The 21,287-nt window shown below is 42.2% G+C and overlaps 1 protein-coding gene across 4 annotated transcripts in view; it reads right to left on the bottom strand.

Annotated features, from left to right (window-relative positions):
- Nucleotides 1–12,158, bottom strand: part of PAIP1 (poly(A) binding protein interacting protein 1) — a 31,019-nt gene extending 18,861 nt beyond the window's left edge. Inside the window, exons 1-3 of one of the 4 annotated variants that reach the window (XM_011286290.4) lie at nt 11,958–12,158; nt 10,417–10,586; nt 1,560–1,745 (exon numbers count right to left, since the gene is read on the bottom strand). In XM_011286290.4, coding sequence (XP_011284592.1) covers nt 1,560–1,745; nt 10,417–10,515 — 285 coding nt within the window. In that variant the 5' untranslated portion in view covers nt 10,516–10,586; nt 11,958–12,158. Of the gene's footprint in view, nt 1–1,559; nt 1,746–10,416; nt 10,587–10,785; nt 10,913–11,175; nt 11,706–11,957 lie in introns of those variants that run through there. The other 3 variants (XM_023260866.2, XM_023260868.2, XM_023260871.2) reach the window with 3 other exon arrangements.
- Between the last annotated feature and the right edge of the window lie 9,129 nt (nt 12,159–21,287).

Raw genomic sequence — 21,287 nt, 5'->3', positions numbered from 1 at the left:
CTCAGTGCAAAAAGAGGGAGAGGGTCTCTCTCTTTCTTTTTTAAAGATTTCCAAGCAATCTTTTTAGTCTCATTCCAACCGTGTCCTAGAGCTTTCCAAAGGCTCTACTCAGTAAATCAGGGGGGATTTTCAGCTTTCCCCACTGGCTTGGAATTCAACTTTTTTTTAGATCTGCCAAGTCAGTTACCACTCACCCACCTGCTTTCTAGTCTCCATCTCTTCTCCTCATCTCAGCCCCTACAGGCTTATGGCTTCTTAAAAATCCTGTCATTTTAGCAGTATTAGGGGAGGAATCAAAGTTGAATATGTAGGTTTAATCTGCCATTTTTATAACAGGCATTCTGTTACTATACATTCCCTCAATGAAATGTAAAAACAAGTAAAAACCTGTATCACTGACACAGAGTATCAAAACTTAAAATAAGGAATACATATTCTAAGAATTGGCTTTGAGACAATCACAAAAACTGTAGTCTGTCAGGCTACAATCCTTTTGTCCAGCCCTGAAGAACTAGAACCAGGCAGCCTATGAAGTGCTGCAACTAAAACAGAAGAGAAACCAGAAAAGCAATTTCAAGTATATTTCTCCATTTTCTTCTCCTATCCTTTGCAATCTACCTAGAGGCCAAAAGTAGGTATGAGGACAAATAGAGCAATTCTATCTTCCTAAAATCTCAGGCATGTTCCAAACCTGAGAGTTGCCAGGTAATACCAAGGGGTCCACGAACTACCCAGAACCAATTGTAAAAGCAATCAAATGAAACACTAAGTAGGATGAAAATTATCCAGCCATCATAATCACCCTTCCATATACTCCAAATTAACCGGCCACCATGATCACCCTTCCAAATACTCCAAATTCGAGTTGCTCTTTCAGCAAGGACTTAAATAACACTTGTGTTTATAATTCTAGTCCCCTCCCACTGTTTTTGGTCAGTTTCAAACACTGCCCTTAAATTGGTCTTCAAAATCTAGTGTTATCTAGTTGCCCCCCTTAAAATAGCTTTAATGTATCACTGATCAATACACTAGGATCAAAACTAAACTTTGTGTGAACAATCTAGAATTACGGAATTAAGATGTAAATCCTTGGAAATTTAAGATATAAGCATTAATGTTAAGACTCAACAGTGTTTTATGGGTTTTTTTTTTAAATGACTCCTTTATGAGGCAAAAAAGTTCTCCCATGATTTTTTTCTCTTAATCCAAAAATGCTATATAATTCAACACCTAAGAGAAAAGAACTACAGTTAATTTCAGATCCTTTAGAAACAGAGTGGGATGGAAAAAAGGTAGGATACTTACCTAGCCTTCTTCATAAATGTCTTAACATTCCTTCTGACTGACTGTACAGAGCCTTGAATCTCCAGTCTGGCTCCAGCCCTAGATCCCCACTACAGGGATTTTATACAACAGAGACTTGAGAGTTCCCAAGAACCTTAAAGAGTTAAGGAGTGTGGAAGCCAGGAAACATGAACCTGGCCTCCCTGAAGGAGCAACACCACTCTGGGGCTTCAAGAAAGCTATCTGATGATCACCCATGCCATCAGCCAACCTACCTGTTGATAGATGAGTTCTACAAGTTCTTGCAAAGCATCATCTGTTGTAACCCAGCCATTCAGGGTCTCTGCAAACTGCTCAATTTCAGTTTCAAAACTGCCAGGCTGTTCTGTGAGATGATTCAAAAAATCCTGAACATATTCTGATAGAGTGGGATAATCCTCACAACCATCTTCATAGGATTCCTATAGATCAAAAGTTAAAAAAAAAAAAAAAACGTTTTAATCCTTGCAACTGGCTAAAATAAAACTAAGGCAGCTTTAAGGTGAGAAGTCTCTAGAACAAACAATCCTTCACACGATAAAATTTGTTATTTTCTTTAGCAAAATTAAGTCCACTGAACTATTCTTCCTTCCCCAATAGCCGAAGTGTTACATTAAAGCAGAAGGACACCACCTAACTGGGTGGAAAATGGTCTTCTCATCCCTGGCAGATTTATAAGATGAATGACAAAATTTAAACCAATATTTTACTATAACACCAATATCAAAATTAAGATTTTGATCTATTTATGGGTACAAGAACTGAGATTTGCTTCAAAGTGGGAAGGGAGAAGAGGCCACAGATAGTGACATTAGAATGCCCACAGTTAGGCCACAGGTACCTAACTGTTGGGGCCATGGGGGGGGGGGGAGGAGTGGGGGGTCATCACACTCTTCATATTCTTACAGTTATTTAACAATTTCTATATTGAAAAAAGAACCCAGTAAGGTCTGTCATCTGTTAATTCCCAAGGACAGAGAAATATATAGTTAAGGGACTACAAATTTCACCACAGTGTAACTGGCAGACTTGGGCTGCTATATCCAGGCTTCTAGCCAACCTTGACTGTAGCAGTTTCCAACTATGTTTTACCACGATCACCTTTGGTAATTTTCAGTCTTTTAGTGAATGGCAAGAGGCTGAACAGGGTGAGTACTGCAAAAGGTTTCAGATGCGATTATCAACCTGGATACTTGCAATGCCTCCAACACCAACCAAAGTATTCTGAAATTTGCTTAATAGTTATGACCTAATAAGAATTATACTAATGAAACTTACCCTTTTCCAAAAGGAGTCAAATGAGAAACCACATGAAAGAATTATGACAACATAGAAGCATTTTATGAAGAGATTAGGTTCTAAAGCCAGTGAGTGCATAAAGAAAAAAAAAATCAGGAGTCCAAATTTTCCTTAGGAAAATTAAAGGGATGCTACTTTACATTAGTTGCATGTACTATGAGACACACTAAGGAAATAAGACCAACTGCAGGAAGAGCAGATTCACGTGCCCATATCATGCTCATAGCGTTTGTTGAGAAGAGCAGGTAAACTGATACATTAAATGTTCTGATCTCAAAACTGAATGCAAATTAAATGACTCTCCTCTAGGGGCACCTGGATGGCTCAGTTGGTAGAGACTCCTGATTTCAGGGTCATGAGTTCTAGGCCCACGTTGGGTACAGAACTTAGTTAAAAAAAAAAAAAAAATTTTAGGGGCACCTGGGTGGCTCAGTCGGTTAAGCTGCCGACCTCGGCTCAAGTCATGATGCTGCAGTTTACAAATTCAAGCACCACGTTGGGCTCTGTGCTGACAGCTCAGAACCTGGAGTCTGCTTCAGATTCTTTGTCTCCCTCTCTCTCTGCCCCACCCCTGCTTGCATTCTCTCTCAAAAATAAAAACATCAAAAAAATTAAAAAATAAAATTTTAAAAATGACTCCACCCTAAAATAAAGAAATTAACATTGATGAAATTCAAATTTATTCATCATAAACATTACACCTATATGACTGAAGATTAAATGAGTTAATGAGTAAATGCCCTTAGACCTGTGACTAGCACATAGTAAGGCATTAAGAGTTCAGCAAATTTCTACATTTCTGGGAAAACAGTAAAACATTACAAATGCCACAGTCATGTTCTCATACCTAAAGAACCACACCTAAAAGCATCTGAAGAACAGAATAAAAGTCCACACTTCTTGGTATATAAGAGGATACCCTGATTAATAAGCTATGTATAATATGCGACAGACACTGTTAAGAGCTCTGCAAGCTTGTCTCACTTAACCCTAAAAAACTTGGCACAGATGGAAGAAACGAACCCAGAGCAGTTAAGTCACCTTTGGTTATTTATTCAAAAGTGTTCACTGTTGAGTTCCTACTAAGTGCCAAAAACTGTTCTAGGTGCTGGGGGGGTACTGTCTTGGCATGAACAAAGGAGACAAAGTCCTCCTCCAGTGGAGCTTATCTTCCACCATGGAAGACATTATTCACATGTTAGGATATCCTATGAAAAAAGGTGGGCTAAAAGTAATAGAACACTGTAGATTAACTATATTGGAATAAAAAAAAAAGCAAAAACAAAAAAAAAGGAAGGATTTAGAAGAGTTAACATCTCATTTGAAGATGAAAAGAAAAAAAATAAACCCAGCCATACAAATATCTGAGGCTTAGAAAGTAGGCTTACAAAGCACATAGGCCCCAAGGCGCTTGGGAGACTCAAGTCAGTTGAAAGTCAAACTTTGGTTCAGGTAGTGATCTCAGGGTTCAGGAGTTCGAGCCCCACAGGAGGCTTGCTGCTGTCAGAGCAGAGCCCAACCCGGATCCTCTGTCCCCACTCTGTCTGCCCCTCCCCCGCTCGTGCTCTTTCTCAAAAATAAACATTTAAAAAAAAAGAAAAAAAAAGGGCAGCACACAGGCCTCAAGACGATAGGTGCTTATCTGATACCTTTAAGAAAAGCCAGAACAGACACTGAAGAGGGGGTAATAGCTAACAAGATCAATGAGGCAGATGGGAAATCACGTACAATCTTAGGGACCACACTAAGACTGGCTTGAAAGCCAGTGGAAAAACCATTGGGCAAAGAAGGCTGGAACAAGGAAAGACCATGTACCAACTTAAGTAATTGCTGCAGTCACACAGCTAGTCAGAAGAACTGAGCACAGAACAAACCCTGTGGTTCTAACCTCTATGCTACACTCCAAGGAACTGACAAAGGCTTAAAATCCAATTTTGACATATGTACAAGAATATTCATTGCCAACAATCCACCTAACAACAAAGAACTGGCTAAATATACCACCTTATATCCATGTAATAGATCAAATAGCCACGTAAACACGATAGATTTACATCTATTAATACAGAAATCACTAATGTTAAATGCAAAGAACAGAACTGTATTTTAGGACAGCTTAATTTTAAGAGATTTGGAGACGGTGAAAATTTCTGGAAAGATAGACAAGGGATTACAGCTCTGGAGTCCATGAATGTTCATATTATAAATAGTGACCACTGTTTTATAAAACTGAAAGCAGTTAAGCATTATAAATGCATACATTAAATACACTTAATATTAGCTACGTATACATTTTACATTAAAAATACTTTGACATACAGAGTTTTATAGATTTGGAGTGTCCTGTTACTACTGACAGAAAAGCAGGAATCCGACACGTCCTAGCTGAAGGTATTAATTTCTGGTTTCTATCAAATGTCACTCACTGTGGCAAAAATGCAGTCTCAAAGAAGCAGAACTCTTTTAAGAGAGCCCAAAGTCCAAAAGTAAAGAAGGGAGAGTAGAGCTGTTCTGATTATAAGCATTACAGGGGACTGGTTCACAAGCTGCCATTTCAAGCAAAAAAGGAAGCACAGAGTATTCTGGACAGACCAGCACTCCGATGTGTTTGCATTATTTCTCTAGTACCAGATTTTTCCAAGTACAAATTTCATCAGTCTTCAATGTGGAGTTAAATGGCTTTTAAGCTGAGGGATGAAGTTTTACTTATTTTTCTTAGAATTCTGTGCCAAGAGATTAGGAGGGACAGTTAGACAATGCACTTTTCATGGAAGATACTTTGAATACATTGGTACAGAGAAGACCTTAATCCAAAGCAGCAGGAATAAAAGGAAACCGATCAGACACCTAGACGGTGGCAGAGTCAAGACTACTTTAGTTTGAAGGGGGCAAGAGTGTGAAAGACAAACAGGAGTCAATATACTGTTTTTGGCCTACACAACTAGTTAGAATATAAAAAAAAAAAGGCTTGCAGAAGATAAATTCTTTTTTTATACTTGAATTTCAACGTGAGATCCTCATGAACAAGTCAAAACAAACACAAGGCAGGAGTTCAGAGAAAGAATTAGATTTCAGTATCAGTAGACAGGCAATGGTCAGATTCTAAGTGACAGGTAGGATCACCAAGGCAGGTAATAAAATGTGGGGGGGTGGGGGGAAGAACCTCAGGGGACTACAGTCTGAGTGAAGAAGGAATGATCTGCAAACTGGAAGGATGAAGAAAGCACTGCCCCAGTGGCCAAAGGAAAAAGAAGAGGTGCTCAGAGGCAAATGCTACAGAGGCAAATAATCTTAGGAGTTGAAATCTGAAAGAACAATGGTTGCAGTCTTAGGAATGAAACACTAGGCAGAGAGAGGGAAAAATTAAAATTGGTATCTTAAATATTCAGTTTTTATAAAAACAAGAGGAACTTCTAAAAGACTGAAAAGGTACCCTTGGCCCCTAGCACAGGACCAGACTCACTGGGACTTGTTAAACTGCACAGATCATACGGTGGTCAGTCTACTAAGATGAGGGTTAAGAGGACAATAGATTTTAGGGGTACCTGGGTGGTTCAGTAGGTTAAGCATCTGACTCTTGAATTCAGGTCAGGTCATGATCTCCCGGTTCGCGAGATCAAGCCCCATGTCAGGCTCTGCACTGACAGTATGGAGCCTGCTCAGGATTCTCTCTCTTTGCCCTTCCTCCGCTCGTGCTCTCAAGGTAGATAAACAAATAAATAAAAAGAGGACGATAGATTTTAAAACCCAAAGAGCATCAGTAAAGGTCACAAAAATAGTACCAAATCAAATAGGGGGATCAGCCTACAGAGGTTTGATCACTGAGAAGTAAAATAGTACTAACAGTGAATAAGTTTACATTTAGGAGAACATCACTATTGAAAGGCAAAAGAAATAGGCAGTAACTTGAGGGGAACATTCTTAGAAGAAAGAAGGGATTTTGACGGGTGGGAATTTTTGTTTCTTAATAAATGCTTTGTGAATTCCTATGTAGAATTTTTGGTTCTTGTAAGTGAGCTGTGATTAAATATTCAAGATGTAATGGTTGATCCGAGAAGAAGCAATAGCCAGGAGTTGACAGATACAGCAACTCCCTGGTAAGAAAGCATAGAAAGCAGGAAATTCTAGCAGTGGGATTAGAGGAAGGACTCGAGGATAAAAGGGTTCAGAACCTTGGCAGGGTTGAGAAAGCACAAGCAACTATCATAAAGGTTTCAGAAAAAAGTATGAATACTTGAGAACAGATCCAGTTCAAAGATACCCAGATTTTCATGCATATCAAAGCAGACTTAAGGCACTTTTATTTTGTTCACTGCTGTATCCCCAGTGCTTGACTCACAGTAAGAATCCAACTATCTGTTGAATGAGTGAGTGAATATAACTAACTTTGAATTATGGCTACTGTTATCTGTCACAAGACCCTATCCTAAGAGTCAGGGAAAAAACCAAGAATACTGTCATTCTGTGACTAAGTGGACAGAGTAAAACACTTACCTTTGATAGAGGGTAAAAGGGTAAATGAGGAAGACTAGAGAATGCACCAGAGCAGGGGTAGCAATCTTGAATGATTATAGAATAGAGGCGGATTACAAACAAATGAGGCAAGCCAATGAGCAATTAGAGGTCATGTATTCCATCTAAGGTGGCTGCCTCCATTCGCTGCAGACAATTTTTTGCTCTAGCAAAGTTAACAGTCCGGTACAACCCCATCTTATGATTTTAAGAGAAACCAGAAAATTTAGATTTGCAACATCTAATTTAAGTACTGGTTGGTTATTAAACAGGCCTTTAAAAAAAAAAAAAAAAGGAAAAACAATGAGGGCCAAAGACGACACACCTGCAGGCCACATACGAGCCATGGGCTTCTGGTTTGCAATCTGTTCTGGCCAACTGAGCATAGAAGAAACTAATCTAATAGAAGATATCAAGGAGTGCCTAACAGAGGACAATGGCTCAAAATAAGTGGACCAACATGGCTCTGTAGCCCAGGAGTCACCTGAACTATGTAAACTAGTTGATACAGAACTCTGGAAAAAACAAAAAACAAAACAAAAAAAAAAAAACACACAAAAAACACATCCCTATCATAAAATGGCCCAACAGGGAGACAAATGGGAAACAGTTTGTGGCTGTCTGAAAGTGCTCTTCAAGAGTTAATTCAACTACTCACAGCTCTCCAATGGTTCTTTCCCTCTCCGAGCCAAATACAACTTTTTGGCAAGAATCCAAGCTGTCCTCGCTTCTATTTTACATGACTGACATCAAATCAACTGCTCTTTCTGAATGCCTATCCTTTCCCCTTCCCGGCCACAAAGCTTTTTTTTGTTTTTTAAGTTTATTTATCTTCAGAGAGAGCATGTGAGCGTGCACACGTGAGCGAGTGAGTATAAGTGGAGGAGGGGCAGAGAAAGAGGGAGAATCTGAAGCAAGCCCCTTGCTGTCAGCCAAGAGCCCATGTGGCACCCGAACTCATGAACCATGGGATCACGACCTGAGCCGAAATCAGAGTCAGACGTTCAACTGACCAAGTCATCCAGATGCCCACCAAAGCTTTTTCCTACGGCAGTCTAAGATGCATGGAGTTTCTAAAACATGGGGTACAGTTTTTCCATACCTTTTCTATCAAATATGGAAGGAAAGCACTGCCCCCCACCCAAGAAGCAACAAAATAGGTGTGCCATCATTAGTTATCAGGTAAACACAAATTAAAACCACAAGTAGTGGGGCGCCTGGATGGCTCAGTGGGTTAAGCATCCAACTTCGGCTCAGGTTATGATCTCATAGTTTGTAAGAGGCCCACATCAGGCTCTGTGCTGACAGTGTGGAGCCTGGAGCCTGCTTCAAGTTCTGTGCCTGCCTCTCTCTCTCTCTGCCCCTCCCCTACTCAGTTTCTCTCTCAAAAATAAGCAAACATTAAAATTTAATAAAAAACCACAAGTAGATACCACATACCCACCAGAATGGCTAAACTTAAAAACAGAAATTTCCAAATACTGACAAGGAAGCAGAGTAAGTGGAAATTACATACTACTCAGAGTGTACATTGGAACATTCTCTTTGGAAAACTATTTGGCAATCTCCATTAAAGTTGGCTACCGGTGCAACTGGGTGGTTCTGTTGGTAGAGCATAAAACTCTTGATCTTGATGTGGACTTCAAGCCCTATGCTGGGTGTAGAGATTACTTAAAACCTCTGGGGGGAAAAATGAGTTGACCACCCTATGTCCCTGCAATTCCACTCCTAGGTACGTACCCATGGGTAGAATAGCAGCCCTATTTATAATAGCCCCAAAGTGGAAACAATCAAATGTTTATCAAGAGACAAAGGGAAACAGGTGCCTGGCTGGCTCAGTTGGTAAAGCATGCAACGCTTGATCTCAGGGTCATGAGTTCAAGCCCCACGCTAGGCGTGAAGCCTCCTTAAGATTAAAAAAAAAATTTAGAGAAGACAAAGGGGACAAGTGTTAAAACAAAAACAGACAAGATGGGACTGTGGTATATTCTCACAATGGAATGCTAGATTAAGTCACCTTCAATTATAAGCTAAAACATGGATTAATTTGAATGTCAAAAAAAGTGAAAAAAATATATTCTGTATGAGTGCTTTCATATAAACTTTGAAAACAGGCAAAACTTGTAAATCAAAATAGTAGTTAACCTGGAGAGCAGTAATAATTAGGAGGACACATAGGGAGCTTTGTTAATGTTCCTTTTTTTGGTTTGGACACTGGTTGCTTAAGTGTTCATTTTGTAAAACTTTGAGCTAACCTTTATGTACCCTATTGGGTTAAATGTCAGTAAAACTAAGAAATTAGGAAAGAGAAGACTTCTGTGCTAAAGTATCATTTTAACCCTCTAATGGTTCCTGCCCCACTTATCTACAATCAATTGCTATGCATTTACCCAGGACATATTCCCAATTGTGTTGTGTTTTCTCCCACTTAAAAGGAGTTCAGTTTATTAAGTTATTGACAAAAATGAACCTGAAAGTTTAAAAGTTCTTCATACTTGTGTAAACACTTTATCAAAACCTCCTACGTTTCTTTAATTACAACCAGAAACACCTGTTTTAACATAATAGAGTCCAGATGTGTAACATTAAAAAACTTACCTCAAATTAGTCCGCAGCATAACTATGGTTTAATTTACTCTAAAACTACCAATGAATATTCAGTTATCTTGCTGAAATCCAATTTAAAATCAGCTTTGCCAGGCCATTATTCTATAGATCATCCACTTAGTCTGGACACAAATTTTGTTATTTTTTTAATGTAGTTTTTTTTTAATTTAATGTTTATTTTTGAAATAGAACCAGAGAAAGTGTGAGTGCACAGAAGCAGGGGCGGGGGGGGGGGGGGGTACAGAGGATGGGAAGCCAGCTCTGTGCTGACAGCAGGGAGAACCCCATCAGGGGCTGGAACTCACTAACCTGAGAGCATGACCTGAGCAGAAGTCGGAGGCTTAACCCACTGAGCCACCCAGGTGGCCCTGGACACAAATTTTAGTTTTATATATTGAAAATACCCTAAGTATATCCTTTACTAGGCTAGAAATACTCTATAGATACCGGGAATACAGTGAAAAAAGACAAAAAGGTCTACTCTCAATTTACATGGATATTTTGAACATCACAAACCACAAAACATATTCCTGAATCTGTCTGGTTTCTTGGAGAGTGTAAAGAATTCATGACGTTTTTATGTGTAGTAGAAAGTTCCAGCATACCAATTGACATAAAGTAATCACGTTATTCCAGTAATATTAACCCAGAATTGTAGTAAAAAGGCATACTTACTGTATAATTAGAAGAATAACCTGATGGATAAAATTCAGGAGCGTTCACAGAAAGCTTAGACATTAATACAGGAGCTACAACCACCTGGGGTTTAGCCATTGCTGACTCCAAGTTCTGCTGTGGGATATTATCCTGTGAACTAGGTGGAGCTCTCAGGGGCCTCGTTTGCTCTGAGAAAGGAAAAACGGGGTGTTAGATGCGTTCATTCCTTTGTATAGCAACTTACTATCTGCTGAAAAGCCACAGGAGAAGGACTGGTTTTTAAGAGTTAAACAAGAACTGTCACGAATATTAAGGTTATCGCCAGGATATATACAGAAAGCCTGCAAAAAGGAACAATAGGCTGCTTTAGCTCATTTATGGCCATACCTGCCTCCTAAATGAATGCTCGAGAGCTTTCTTTTTCCTTTTTTCGTTTTTAAGGAGTTAAAAGAGGTGGTTGCACGCTTAAGGTCTCCCTTTCCAAGGCTGGGAAGGGGGAGGCGATTTTTACTTCCTCCCCGGACGGCAGAACTCAGAGACCGCGCTTGGGCCCCTCCCCCCAGCCGGGGCGCACAAAGGATTCCGGCAGCCACCTTCCAAACCCCGTTCCGGGCCCGTCCCCACCCCGGAACAACCGGGCCCCTCGGGGAACGCTTTCGGGGAACGGGGGGGTTGGGGGGGGGGTAGAAGGAAAAAGAGCGCCGGCCTTGCCTCGCGCCAAGGGCCGTGGGGAAGCGTTGGCCCAGGAGGACAGGGTCCCCTAGAGCAGCTCCGTACCTGGGAGCGCCCCGGGCCGGGGAGGCCTCTGGGGGCCGGCGGGGACCTCGCACTGGGCCCCTGGCGGCGGGGCCGTCCTGGGCTGGCGCAGCGGCGGCGGCTGCAGGAAGCCCGGGGCTTTGGGCTGCGGCGGCGGCTGGTGCCGCGGCCGCTCAGCAGCCCCCGCTCCGTTCGGGAAACCGCCGCCCTCAGGCCCGCCCCCTCCGCGGCCCAGGCCCCGGCTCCGGCCCCGACCAGCACCTGGGGCCCGATCGAAACCGTCCGACATGCTCCTCCTCCTCCGCCGCCGGGGGCCGCTGCCGCTGCGCTCGGGAGAGGACGCGGGGGGGGGGGGGGAGGCGCCGCGGGCCGGCTCTCGCCGCCGCGCTCACTCGGGCCTCATGGAGGAGGAGGACTGCGGGCCCCTGCGCGGTTCCTTGGCGCCTCGGGCGGAGCGGACCGCAGCCGGAGCACCCGCCGAACCCGCCGCTCCAGAGCGCCCGCCCCCCGCGGCTGCCCTCCGCTTTTCGATTCTCCCCCAAACCCGGCTCCCCCGCCTTCGGCGCGGCGGGGGCGAAGGCGGGTCACAGCGGCCCCCCGCGGCCCGGAGGCCCCGGGCGCGTCCTCCGCGTCTGCTGCGGTTCGTGGCGGGCTGGGTGCCGCGGCCCAGCAGGCCGCTCGGCCAGTGGCTTCCCGGCCGCCGGACAGCCCTACCCGACGCGGGGACCTGGCGAGGGCATCTCGGCCCACCCCCCGGGGCGGGCCGAGAGCAGAGAGGGGTGCTCACCCCAGGCAGGCCTTACCTACGCGGTGCCTCTCGGTAGAGAAGTGCGAGACTGACGGTTGATGCCAGGAAAATAAAAATACGGGGGGAGGGGGCGTGGAGGCAGCGCCAGGGTTCGCGGACGCGCACCTCCGTGGGCGCGCAGGTGTGTTCAATGACCCGGAGCCGGCCGGCCCGAGGACTGGCCCGGAAGGACCGCTGCGGGAGAAGCTCCGCCACCTGTCTGGTCGGCCGCGGGGGAGGGAGTGGGGAACGCAATCAAAATGCACCTCTCTCCCCCGCCCCTTTCAATTCACATAAGGTAGTTATCAGAGTAGGTCCTACCTACTGTGCCCAGGCTTCAGTCTTCTCTCTTTTCTCTTCCCGTCCGGAAATGTTCACAAAATGCACTACCTTTCAATGAAATTACCCTCTTTTTCGTCGTCTACCAGTACCGTCCAATAAAAATATAGCGCGAGCACAAACGCAAGCTACTTATGTAATTACAAATTTTCTAGAAGCCACATTAACGAGTAAAAAACAAAAAAAACAAAAAAAAACAGGTGGAATTATTTTAATCTATTTTACTTTACCGAATATATCCAAAATGGTATTTCAACATGTAACTAACACAAAAAAATGTTAATGAGATGTTTTCCCCTTTCTTGTACTAATTAAAACACAATGTGTATTTTATACTTGCAGCACGTCTCCGTTGGGATTGGCACATTTCAGGTGTTCAGTAGGTACATGTGGCGAGTGGCTACCGCATTGCACAGCAAAGTTCTAGACATTACTTATGTGTAAATTATTGTTTTTGTCAGGTCTGGTGCTGTGACAGCCAAATGAAGAATGAATGTAAGTAATGAAAAGGAGAAAAAATTCATTTCTTTACTGTTATACTGAAATATCCTCACAAACTCTGATTGTAGCCCTTTATATTAAGTCAGGTTTAATGTTTTTCAATCTTGTCTTGAGAATCATTTCAATTAGGAACAAAACTCATGTTAACCATTTTCTCTTCTTACTAATAAAAACAGTATTAACAGCTTCACCTAAATGAGTGAGAAGAATGGCTTTAATTACGGCAATCCTAAATAAATGATTCATGCTGTTGATTGTTGGCAAAAATTGAAGGGAAGGAAGCCAACAAAAAGTAAAGTTCTTTGGTGTGGTGAAAAATGTAGGATTCAAAGTGGACCAGAGCTTGGCTTAGATCCTGGCCTTGACCCTTAAAGCCTGTGTGATCCTAGGTAAGCCAGGGATTTAGCTTCTCTGAGCCTCATTTTCCTCATCTTTAAAATAATAAGTATGTTGTAGCACTGAGCATGTATTACAAAGACAAGACAACAGTGTAAAAATTCGATGGGGACATTGAAGTCCATTCTTTTATGTAGCGGTCAGTCACTTCTTACTTTTCTGTTCTTCAGGAAGGACTCACAAACTGTATATTCCAAAACAGTGAGAGTGAGTTATCCTAATGTTCCATTAGGTAGATACCCTCGACCTGTGCCAGGCTTTTGTTCGCATTCATTACCCTTTTGTTCCCCTAGGAACTTTGATGATGGCTAGCACTTTCTTTACACCTGAGACATTCTTATCTGAGACTAAGGCTACTATGCATCCATGGAGACATCAGGGTTTCTTTACAGGGTATCTTTAATTGAGATGTTATCCTGTGCCTTCTCCCTATTTACTGTTACGTAACTTTACCCCTATTCTTATGAGATGTGAAAGGTAGACTTAGAGATAACAGGGATGGATTTAGCTTCATCACAATAACAATAGTTAATATTTAGTATGTGCCAGCCATTGTTTCAAGAGCTTTACTTTTACCATTTTATTTAATCCTCACATCCTATGAGACAGCCATTCCAATTACCCACATTTTACAGAAAAGGTGCCAAGATACTACAAGGACTATATCCATATCTGGGGACTGTTACAGGACTAAGTGGCAGGTGGTAGGTAATGCAAAATGCCAAGAGGCCAGGGGCACCTGGCTGGCTCAGTTGGTAAAGCTTGCAACTCTTTTTTTTTTTGTTTGTTTTTTCCTATTTTAGAACCTTTTCTTTAAATTTCATTTTAATTTTTTTAAATTTACATACAAATTAGTTAGCATATAGTGCAACAATGATTTCAGGAGTAGATTCCTTTGTGCTCCTTATCCATTTAGCCCATCCCCCCTTCCCACAACTCCTCCAGTAACCCTCAGTTTGTTCTCCATATTTTTGAGTCTCTTCTGTTTTGTGCCCCTCCCTGTTTTTATATTATTTTTGTTTCCCTTCCCTTATGCTCATCTGTTTTGTCTCTTAAAGTCCTCATATGAGTGAAGTCATATTGATTTTTGTCTTTCTCTGACTAATTTCACTTATAAAGCTTGCAACTCTTGATCTTGGGGTTGCAAGTTTGAGCCCTACATTGGGAGGAGAGACTACTTTTTAAAAAAATGCCAAGAGGCCACACACACACAAACATGAGCACCAGGTAGGACTCTCTGGAGAGAATCATCAAAAATGCTCCTTCTCCACATTTACGCCTTTCTTATTGATTTATGAAGGTAGGGCTAAATTTGGAGAGGCTGGAAAATATGTTGTAAATCTGGGAAAAGGACCTGCTGTAAACTATGGAAAGAATTTGTTTCCTTAAGCTGGGTTTGAAAGAACTTTTCTGGAAGACTTCCCCAAGCTGTCTAATCTTAGATGCTTCCCTTATGATAGTTGTATCTTGGAAAAACTGTATCTTGGCACTTAGTATGCCGGATTTTTACTGTTTAGTCTATTTAACTGTCCTCTTCACTAAACTACTTCTGAAGTCAGAGGACACATTTTTTTTTTTTTAAGTAAACTACGCACCCAACATGGGGCTTGAGCTCACAACCCCAAGATCAAGAGTTGTACGTTCTACCCACTAAACCATCCAGGCACCCCAACCAGAGGCCACCTTTCATCTCTACACCCTTAGATCTTAGCCCAGTACTTGGTACGTAAAGGCTTTTAACAGTGATGGGAATCACCTGCAATACAGCTTTTCCTTTCCTGTGTCACCAGTATAGTGATGATGAAAAGACTGGTTTTCTTTCCTAGTTCTTGAGAGATTTAAGTTAAAAGATGAATGCTTTAAAAAAGAAAAGATTGTTTTTCAGAAACCAGTAGCACTTGATGGCTTCAAAATCCCCATTGGTTGGGGTGCCTGGGTGGCTCAGTCGGTTGGGCGGCCAACTTCGGCTCAGGTCATGATCTCGCAGTCCGTGAGTTCGAGCCCCGTGTCGGGCTCTGGGCTGATGGCTCAGAGCCTGGAGCCTGCTTCCAATTCTGTGTCTCCCTCTCTCTCTGCCCCTCCCCCGTTCATGCTCTGTCTCTCTCTGTCTCAAAAATGAATAAAACGTTAAAAAAAAAATTAAAAAAAAAATCCCCATTGGACCATATGGGAGTAGACAGTGCAGCCTTTCAAGTCCAGCTAATAGGAGAAAGTTTTCATAAAAATTTAAATAGGAGAAGATATTTACAACCATATACTGACAAAAGACCTGTACCTAGAATATATGAAGAACTCTCAAAACCCAACTGTGAAAGAATAATCCACTTAGGGAGCAGACAAAACAGACATTTCACTGAAGAGAATGTACAGATGGCATTTAAGCCCATGGTGGAAGAATGTTCAACATCATTAGCTATTAGGTAAATGAAAATTAAAACCCCAATGAGATTTCACTACCTACGTATCACAATGGCAAAAGAAGAAAATCGTGACAACACCAAATGCTTGCGAGAATGTAGAGAAGCTAGAAACTGAGTCACTTGTTGGTGGGAATGTAAAATGGTATAATCATTCTAGAAACTAGTTTGACAATTTCCTTAAAAGTTATACATATGACTACCATATAACCCAGAAATTGCACTCCTGGGTATTTGTGATGGTTAACTTTATGTGTCAGTTTGGTCCATGGGATGCCCAAGTAACTGGCTAAGCATTATTTCTGAGCATGTCTCTAAGGGGGCTCCTGGAAGAGATTAGCATTCACGTCAGTAGACTGAGTAAAGCAGATGGCTCTCCCCAAAGTGTCATCTTAACCATTGAGGGCCTAAAGAGAGCAAAAAGGAGGAGGAAGGAAGAATTCCATTCCCTGACTGATTGCTTGGGCTAGGACATTGGTCTGGCCTTGGACTGAGACACCATTAGTGGTGCTCTGGTTTCCAGGCCTTCAGACTTAGACTGGAACTATGCCACTAGCTTTCCTGGCTCCCCAGCTTGCAAACAACAAACCCTGGGACTTTTCAGCCTCTATAATCATGTGGGACAAATCCAAGGACTGGTTTTGAGTATTAAGATATCATGGAATTTGCCTGCTAGTAGGTTTGAGATTTGCTTGGGATCTGTTACCCCTTCTTTTCTATTTCCTCTTTGGAATGGGAATGTTTGTCCGATGCCTGCCCCATCATTGTATTTTGGAAGCATATGACTGGTTTCACAGCTTCGTAGCTGGAGAGGAATTTTGCCTCAGGATGAATTGTACCTCAGATCTCATCCATATCTGATTTAAGCAGACTCCATGCATGGGGCTTGAACTCACAACCCTGAGATCTTGATCTGAGTCAGACATTGAACTGACTGAGCCACCCAGGTGCCCCCATCCATATCTGATTTAGAGGAATTTTTTTTTTAATGTTTATTTATTTATTTTTTAGAGAGAGAGTGTAAGTGGGGGAGGGGCAGAGAGAGAGAGGGAGACAGAGAATCCAAAGCAGGTTTTGTGCTGACAGCAGAAAGCCCGATTCAGGGTTCAAACTCACAAACTGTGGCATCATGACCTGAGCCACCCAGAAGCCCCTGATTTGGGTAACATACAGATGAGATTTTGGACTTTAGATTTTAAACTTGGTGCTGGAATGAGTTAATACTTTTGGGGTTCTTGGGATGGAGTGAATGTATTTTGCATGTCAGAAAGGCATGAATTTTGGGGGGGGGCAGGGGCAGAATGCTATAAATGTTTGTCTCCTCCAAATTCATATGTGAAAGCTATAATCCCCATTAAGATGATATGTGGAGGTAATTAGGTTTGGATGAGGCCATGATGACAGCCTCCATAATGGGCCTCTTGCCCTCATAAGAAGAGGAAGAGATCAGAGATCACTCTCTCTGCACCATGTGAGGACACAGCAAAAAGATGGCCATCTGCAAACCAGAAAGAGGGCTCTCACCCAAACCTGACCCTGCTGGCACCCTGATCTTGGACTTCCCAGTCTCCAAAACTGTGAGAAACAAATTTATTGTTTAGTTCACCCAGTCTGTGGTCTTTTGTTAAAGCAGCTCAAACTAGGCGCTTATCCCAAAGAAATGAAGATTTATGTTCACACAAAGCCTGTACCCAAATTTTAATCACAGCTTCATTCATACCATCCCCAAGCTGGAAACAACCTACGTGTTCTTTAATGGATGAATGGTTAAACTGTGGTGCATAGAATACTACTCAGCAAGAAAAAGGACAACTACTGAGACACAACAATTTTGATGGCTCTCACAGGAATTATACTGAGTGAAAAAAAAAAGAGCCAATCTCCAAAGGCTATTTTGTGATTCCATTTAGACAACCTTGAAATGACAAAATCATAAAGTCGGAAAATAGCTTAGTGGTTTCCAGGGATTAGGGAAAGGCTGGGGTTTAGGGGGAAGCAGTGTGACTATTAAAAGGGTGGCTACTGGGGCACCTGGGTGACTCAGTTGGTTGAGTGTCTGACTTTGGCTTAGGTCATGATCTCATGGTTCCTGGGTTCGAGCCCCATGTCAGGCTTTGCACCGACAGCACGGAGCCTGCTTCAGATTCTCTGCCTCTCTCTCTCTCTCTCTCTCTCTCTCTCAAAAATAGACATTAGGCACACCTGAGTGACTCAGTTGGTTAAGTGTCCAACTCTTGATTTTGGTTCAAGTCATGATCTCACGGTTCATGAGTTCAAGTCCCACAACTGGCAGTGAAGAACCTGCTTACGATCCTCTCTTTCTCCCTCTCTCTCTCCCCTCCCCCACTCGCTCTTTCTCAAAATAAATAAACTTAAAACAAACAAACATTAAAAGGGTAAGTAGTATGAGGAATCATTGTAATGGAACTATTTTGTTCTTGACTGTGGCGATGCTCACCCAAATCTACACATGTGATAAAACTGCATAGAACTAAATGCATATATGCTTGTGTAAACACACGCACAGATGAGTGCATGTAAAACTAAGGTGGGCATATTGTCAATTTCCTGGTTGTGATATTGTATTATACTTATGCATAGTTACACAAGATATCACCATTGAGGGAAACTGGGTGAAGGGTAAATAAGATCTCTCCATATTATTTCTTATAACTGCCTGTAAATCTAAATTATTTCTAAATAAAAAGTTTTAAAAATGGAACACAGAAATAAATCTTATTTCCTCTTATTCTATCACTCCCTATACTTCCCTAGTTACTTCAGTTCCCCACCCACATTATCATGGCAACATACATACCATAAATTAGTGGGGTCATCATTAAGAGAGAGAAAAATTAGCTGGCATGTTTATTCTCTTGGGTTTCATTTGTGTAAATTATCTTTCTCTCCTAGTCTCTTGGGCCTTCTATGAAATGTAGCCCCAGCCAGTCAACACTTGACTGCTGGATCAAGGCTCCAATCCATCTTTGAGTGCTAGGAATGCTGCTTGGGATCTCCCCAATGTCTGCTGTGGTTACTTGTTTAATGATGATCTCTTAGCTGGACTGTAAACTCCATGAGGGCAGGAATTCAGTAAATTCATTCAGTAAATATTTATTGCATGTCTGCTCTGTGTCAGACACTGTTCTAGTGCTGAGGATAAGCAGCGGTATGAGATCAGTAGCTGTGAGGCGTCTGAGACTAGAAGCAGGAAGACCTGTGATGGCTGTAGCAGAAATTCCAGAGGGAAATAATAACGGTGACTAAGGTAGTGGTCGTGGGGTTGGAGAGAAGGGCCAAATTCAAGAAATGTTTCTGAAGAAATTGACAGTTGTATGTGGGGCTTACTGAGAAGCTGGAGACAAGGTTGACTCCCAGGATTCTGGCTTTGATACATCATTCTCCAAGAGTGGGTGTCCCAGAGGGGAGCAGGTTCAGCGAAAGAGGGGACTCTCACTAGCTTTATTTTGGACATTTCATTTGGCACTTGGAGCATCTGAGTGGAATTGTTCAGTGGACAGGTAAAAAAAAAAAATGGAGTTAGATTTCAGAGGAATGTTGTCTACAGTTAGATATTTGATAACTGAAGCCACAGGAGAAATGAGATTACTTGGGGGAAAGTGGAAAGAGGCCAAAGAAGAAAGAGAAGTGCAAATTCCATGGCTGGGTTGAAGAAGAGGAATCTGTTTACTGTGTTTACATAGGACTGAAACCGAGAGAAGCCAGCGGCGATGTTAAAAAGGGAGAGCCCAAGAGTGTTGTAGGTTAGAGAGGTCAAATAAAAGTAGGATTATAAAGAATCTAGGGGTGCCTGGGTGGCTCAGTTGCTTGAGTGTTCGACTCTTGCTTTCATCTCAGGTCATGATCCCAGGGGTGTGAGATCAAGCCCTGAGTTCCATTCTGCGCTGAGCCTGGAGCCTGCTTTAGATTCTCTGTCTCTCTCCCTCTGCCCCTCTCTCCTGCTCACTCTCTCTCTCTCTCTCAAAAATAAGAAGGAGAAAAGAATCTGTGAAAGTGCACCTTCTCTGAGCTGGAGCTGTCTACTTGCCTTGGCAGGTACCTACTGCCTGATGCCACTAGACGCTTGAACGACAGCCACCTCTGGGAACCAAGTCCTCCTTCACCAACCGATCTTCCGGTTATAATTTGCCTAAATTTGCACTTTGAGAACAACAATAACAACAATAATAGCTAATATTTATCACTTACTGTGTTCCAAGTAAACACATGGGTTATCTCACTTAATTGCCTCATTTAATTTCCAAACAGCCCTGTGAAGTACGTACTATTATTTACTATTTACCTCATATTATAGATGAAAGCGCTGAGATTCAGCGAAGTTAATTAATTTGCCTAAGATCACATAAATAGTGAGCAACCCAGTTCCGTTAAGTCCAGAGTCCACACGCTGAAACAACACTACATTTTATCTCTAGAATAAGCGGGTCACAGAGATGCAAAGATTCTATTCTCTTGGAGTTATACTGCTCACTGTAAATTAATAAATAGGTATTCTCATGATATTAGCAAATGAAATAATAGAGATTTATGAGTGATTTGGGTGCAACCAGTTGTCAGTATTAGGAAGTATTGACAGCTCTAAACTTGACAGTAAAATAAATGGGAGAGACATGGCAAGTTTTTAAGGCAAGTGTATTAAAGATGTTGTGTTGCCATTATAGCGGTGTTTTTTTGTTTGTTTTTTTAAGATGGGAGAAAAATGCATTTGTTAGCTAAAGGCAATGAGGGAAAGGAAAACATCAGGGGAAAAGAAGGAAACTGAGAGAATAAAGGACTAGAGGAGGAGGCAGGTCACAAATTCAGAGTCTAGGTGGCAGAAATAACTTATGATGAGGGAAAGCTATTTCACTAAGAAACGGAAGCAGATGCAGAGAAATTGCAGGAGAGGGAGGGTGCTGGAAACTTAACACGATCTCCATGTTCTCAGTAAAAAGGGGAGGAACTGTCTTTACTGTGAGGGTGGGAGACATAAAAAGAGGGAGTTTGAGGAAAGTGGCAATGCTTGCACGTGGTGCTCTGGGCGAGGAAGCTGCTTAGGAAGGGGGTCAGTTCACAGGAGAACCGCTGGGTGCTGCACAAAGTCCAGCTGAGGTCAGAGACCAGAGATTTGCAGGGGCAACGCTCTGAACAATTTTGTGATTTTCCTCTAGCAACCCTTGGCAACCTGATGTAAGAATTGAGAAGCCTGTTAGTGGGAGTGAAATTTCATGATGCAGTTGAGGCAGAACAGTAAAGTCAGAAGGGGCTGAAAGGTTGCTCGTGGCTTAAACTAGATAGAGACAGGATTGAAGATGAAAGATAAGTGATAGCTTGGAAGGAAAAAGGAATCAAGAGTCAGAAATAGGGGAGCTGGAAAGGAAGAATGTGGTGGTCAGAGCATGAGATAGGAGTTGAAAATTTTAGAGGAAGTTCTGGGTGAATAATTACAGCAGGCAATATTCTACTGATTGCACAATTCAACTAATTGAACTGAAATGCTTGCTGGCTAGCAACAAGGTAATGTAATAGCTAGAAATGTTATTTTCAGAGTCCAAATTTGGCATTCAAAAGACAATTGGGAACATGAGTGTTTAATATATAAATATCAAATAAGACATCTTTTGCTACTAACGTGTTCTGCTTCCCTATCTCTCTGGCACAGTCTATGTACTGCTCTTTTGTTGGCATAAGGT

Source organism: Felis catus, chromosome A1, assembly GCF_018350175.1.
Source record: "Felis catus isolate Fca126 chromosome A1, F.catus_Fca126_mat1.0, whole genome shotgun sequence".
NCBI lineage: Eukaryota > Metazoa > Chordata > Mammalia > Carnivora > Felidae > Felis > Felis catus.
Note: the sequence above shows the minus strand (reverse complement) of the source record. Positions and strands in the feature narration are given on the sequence as shown.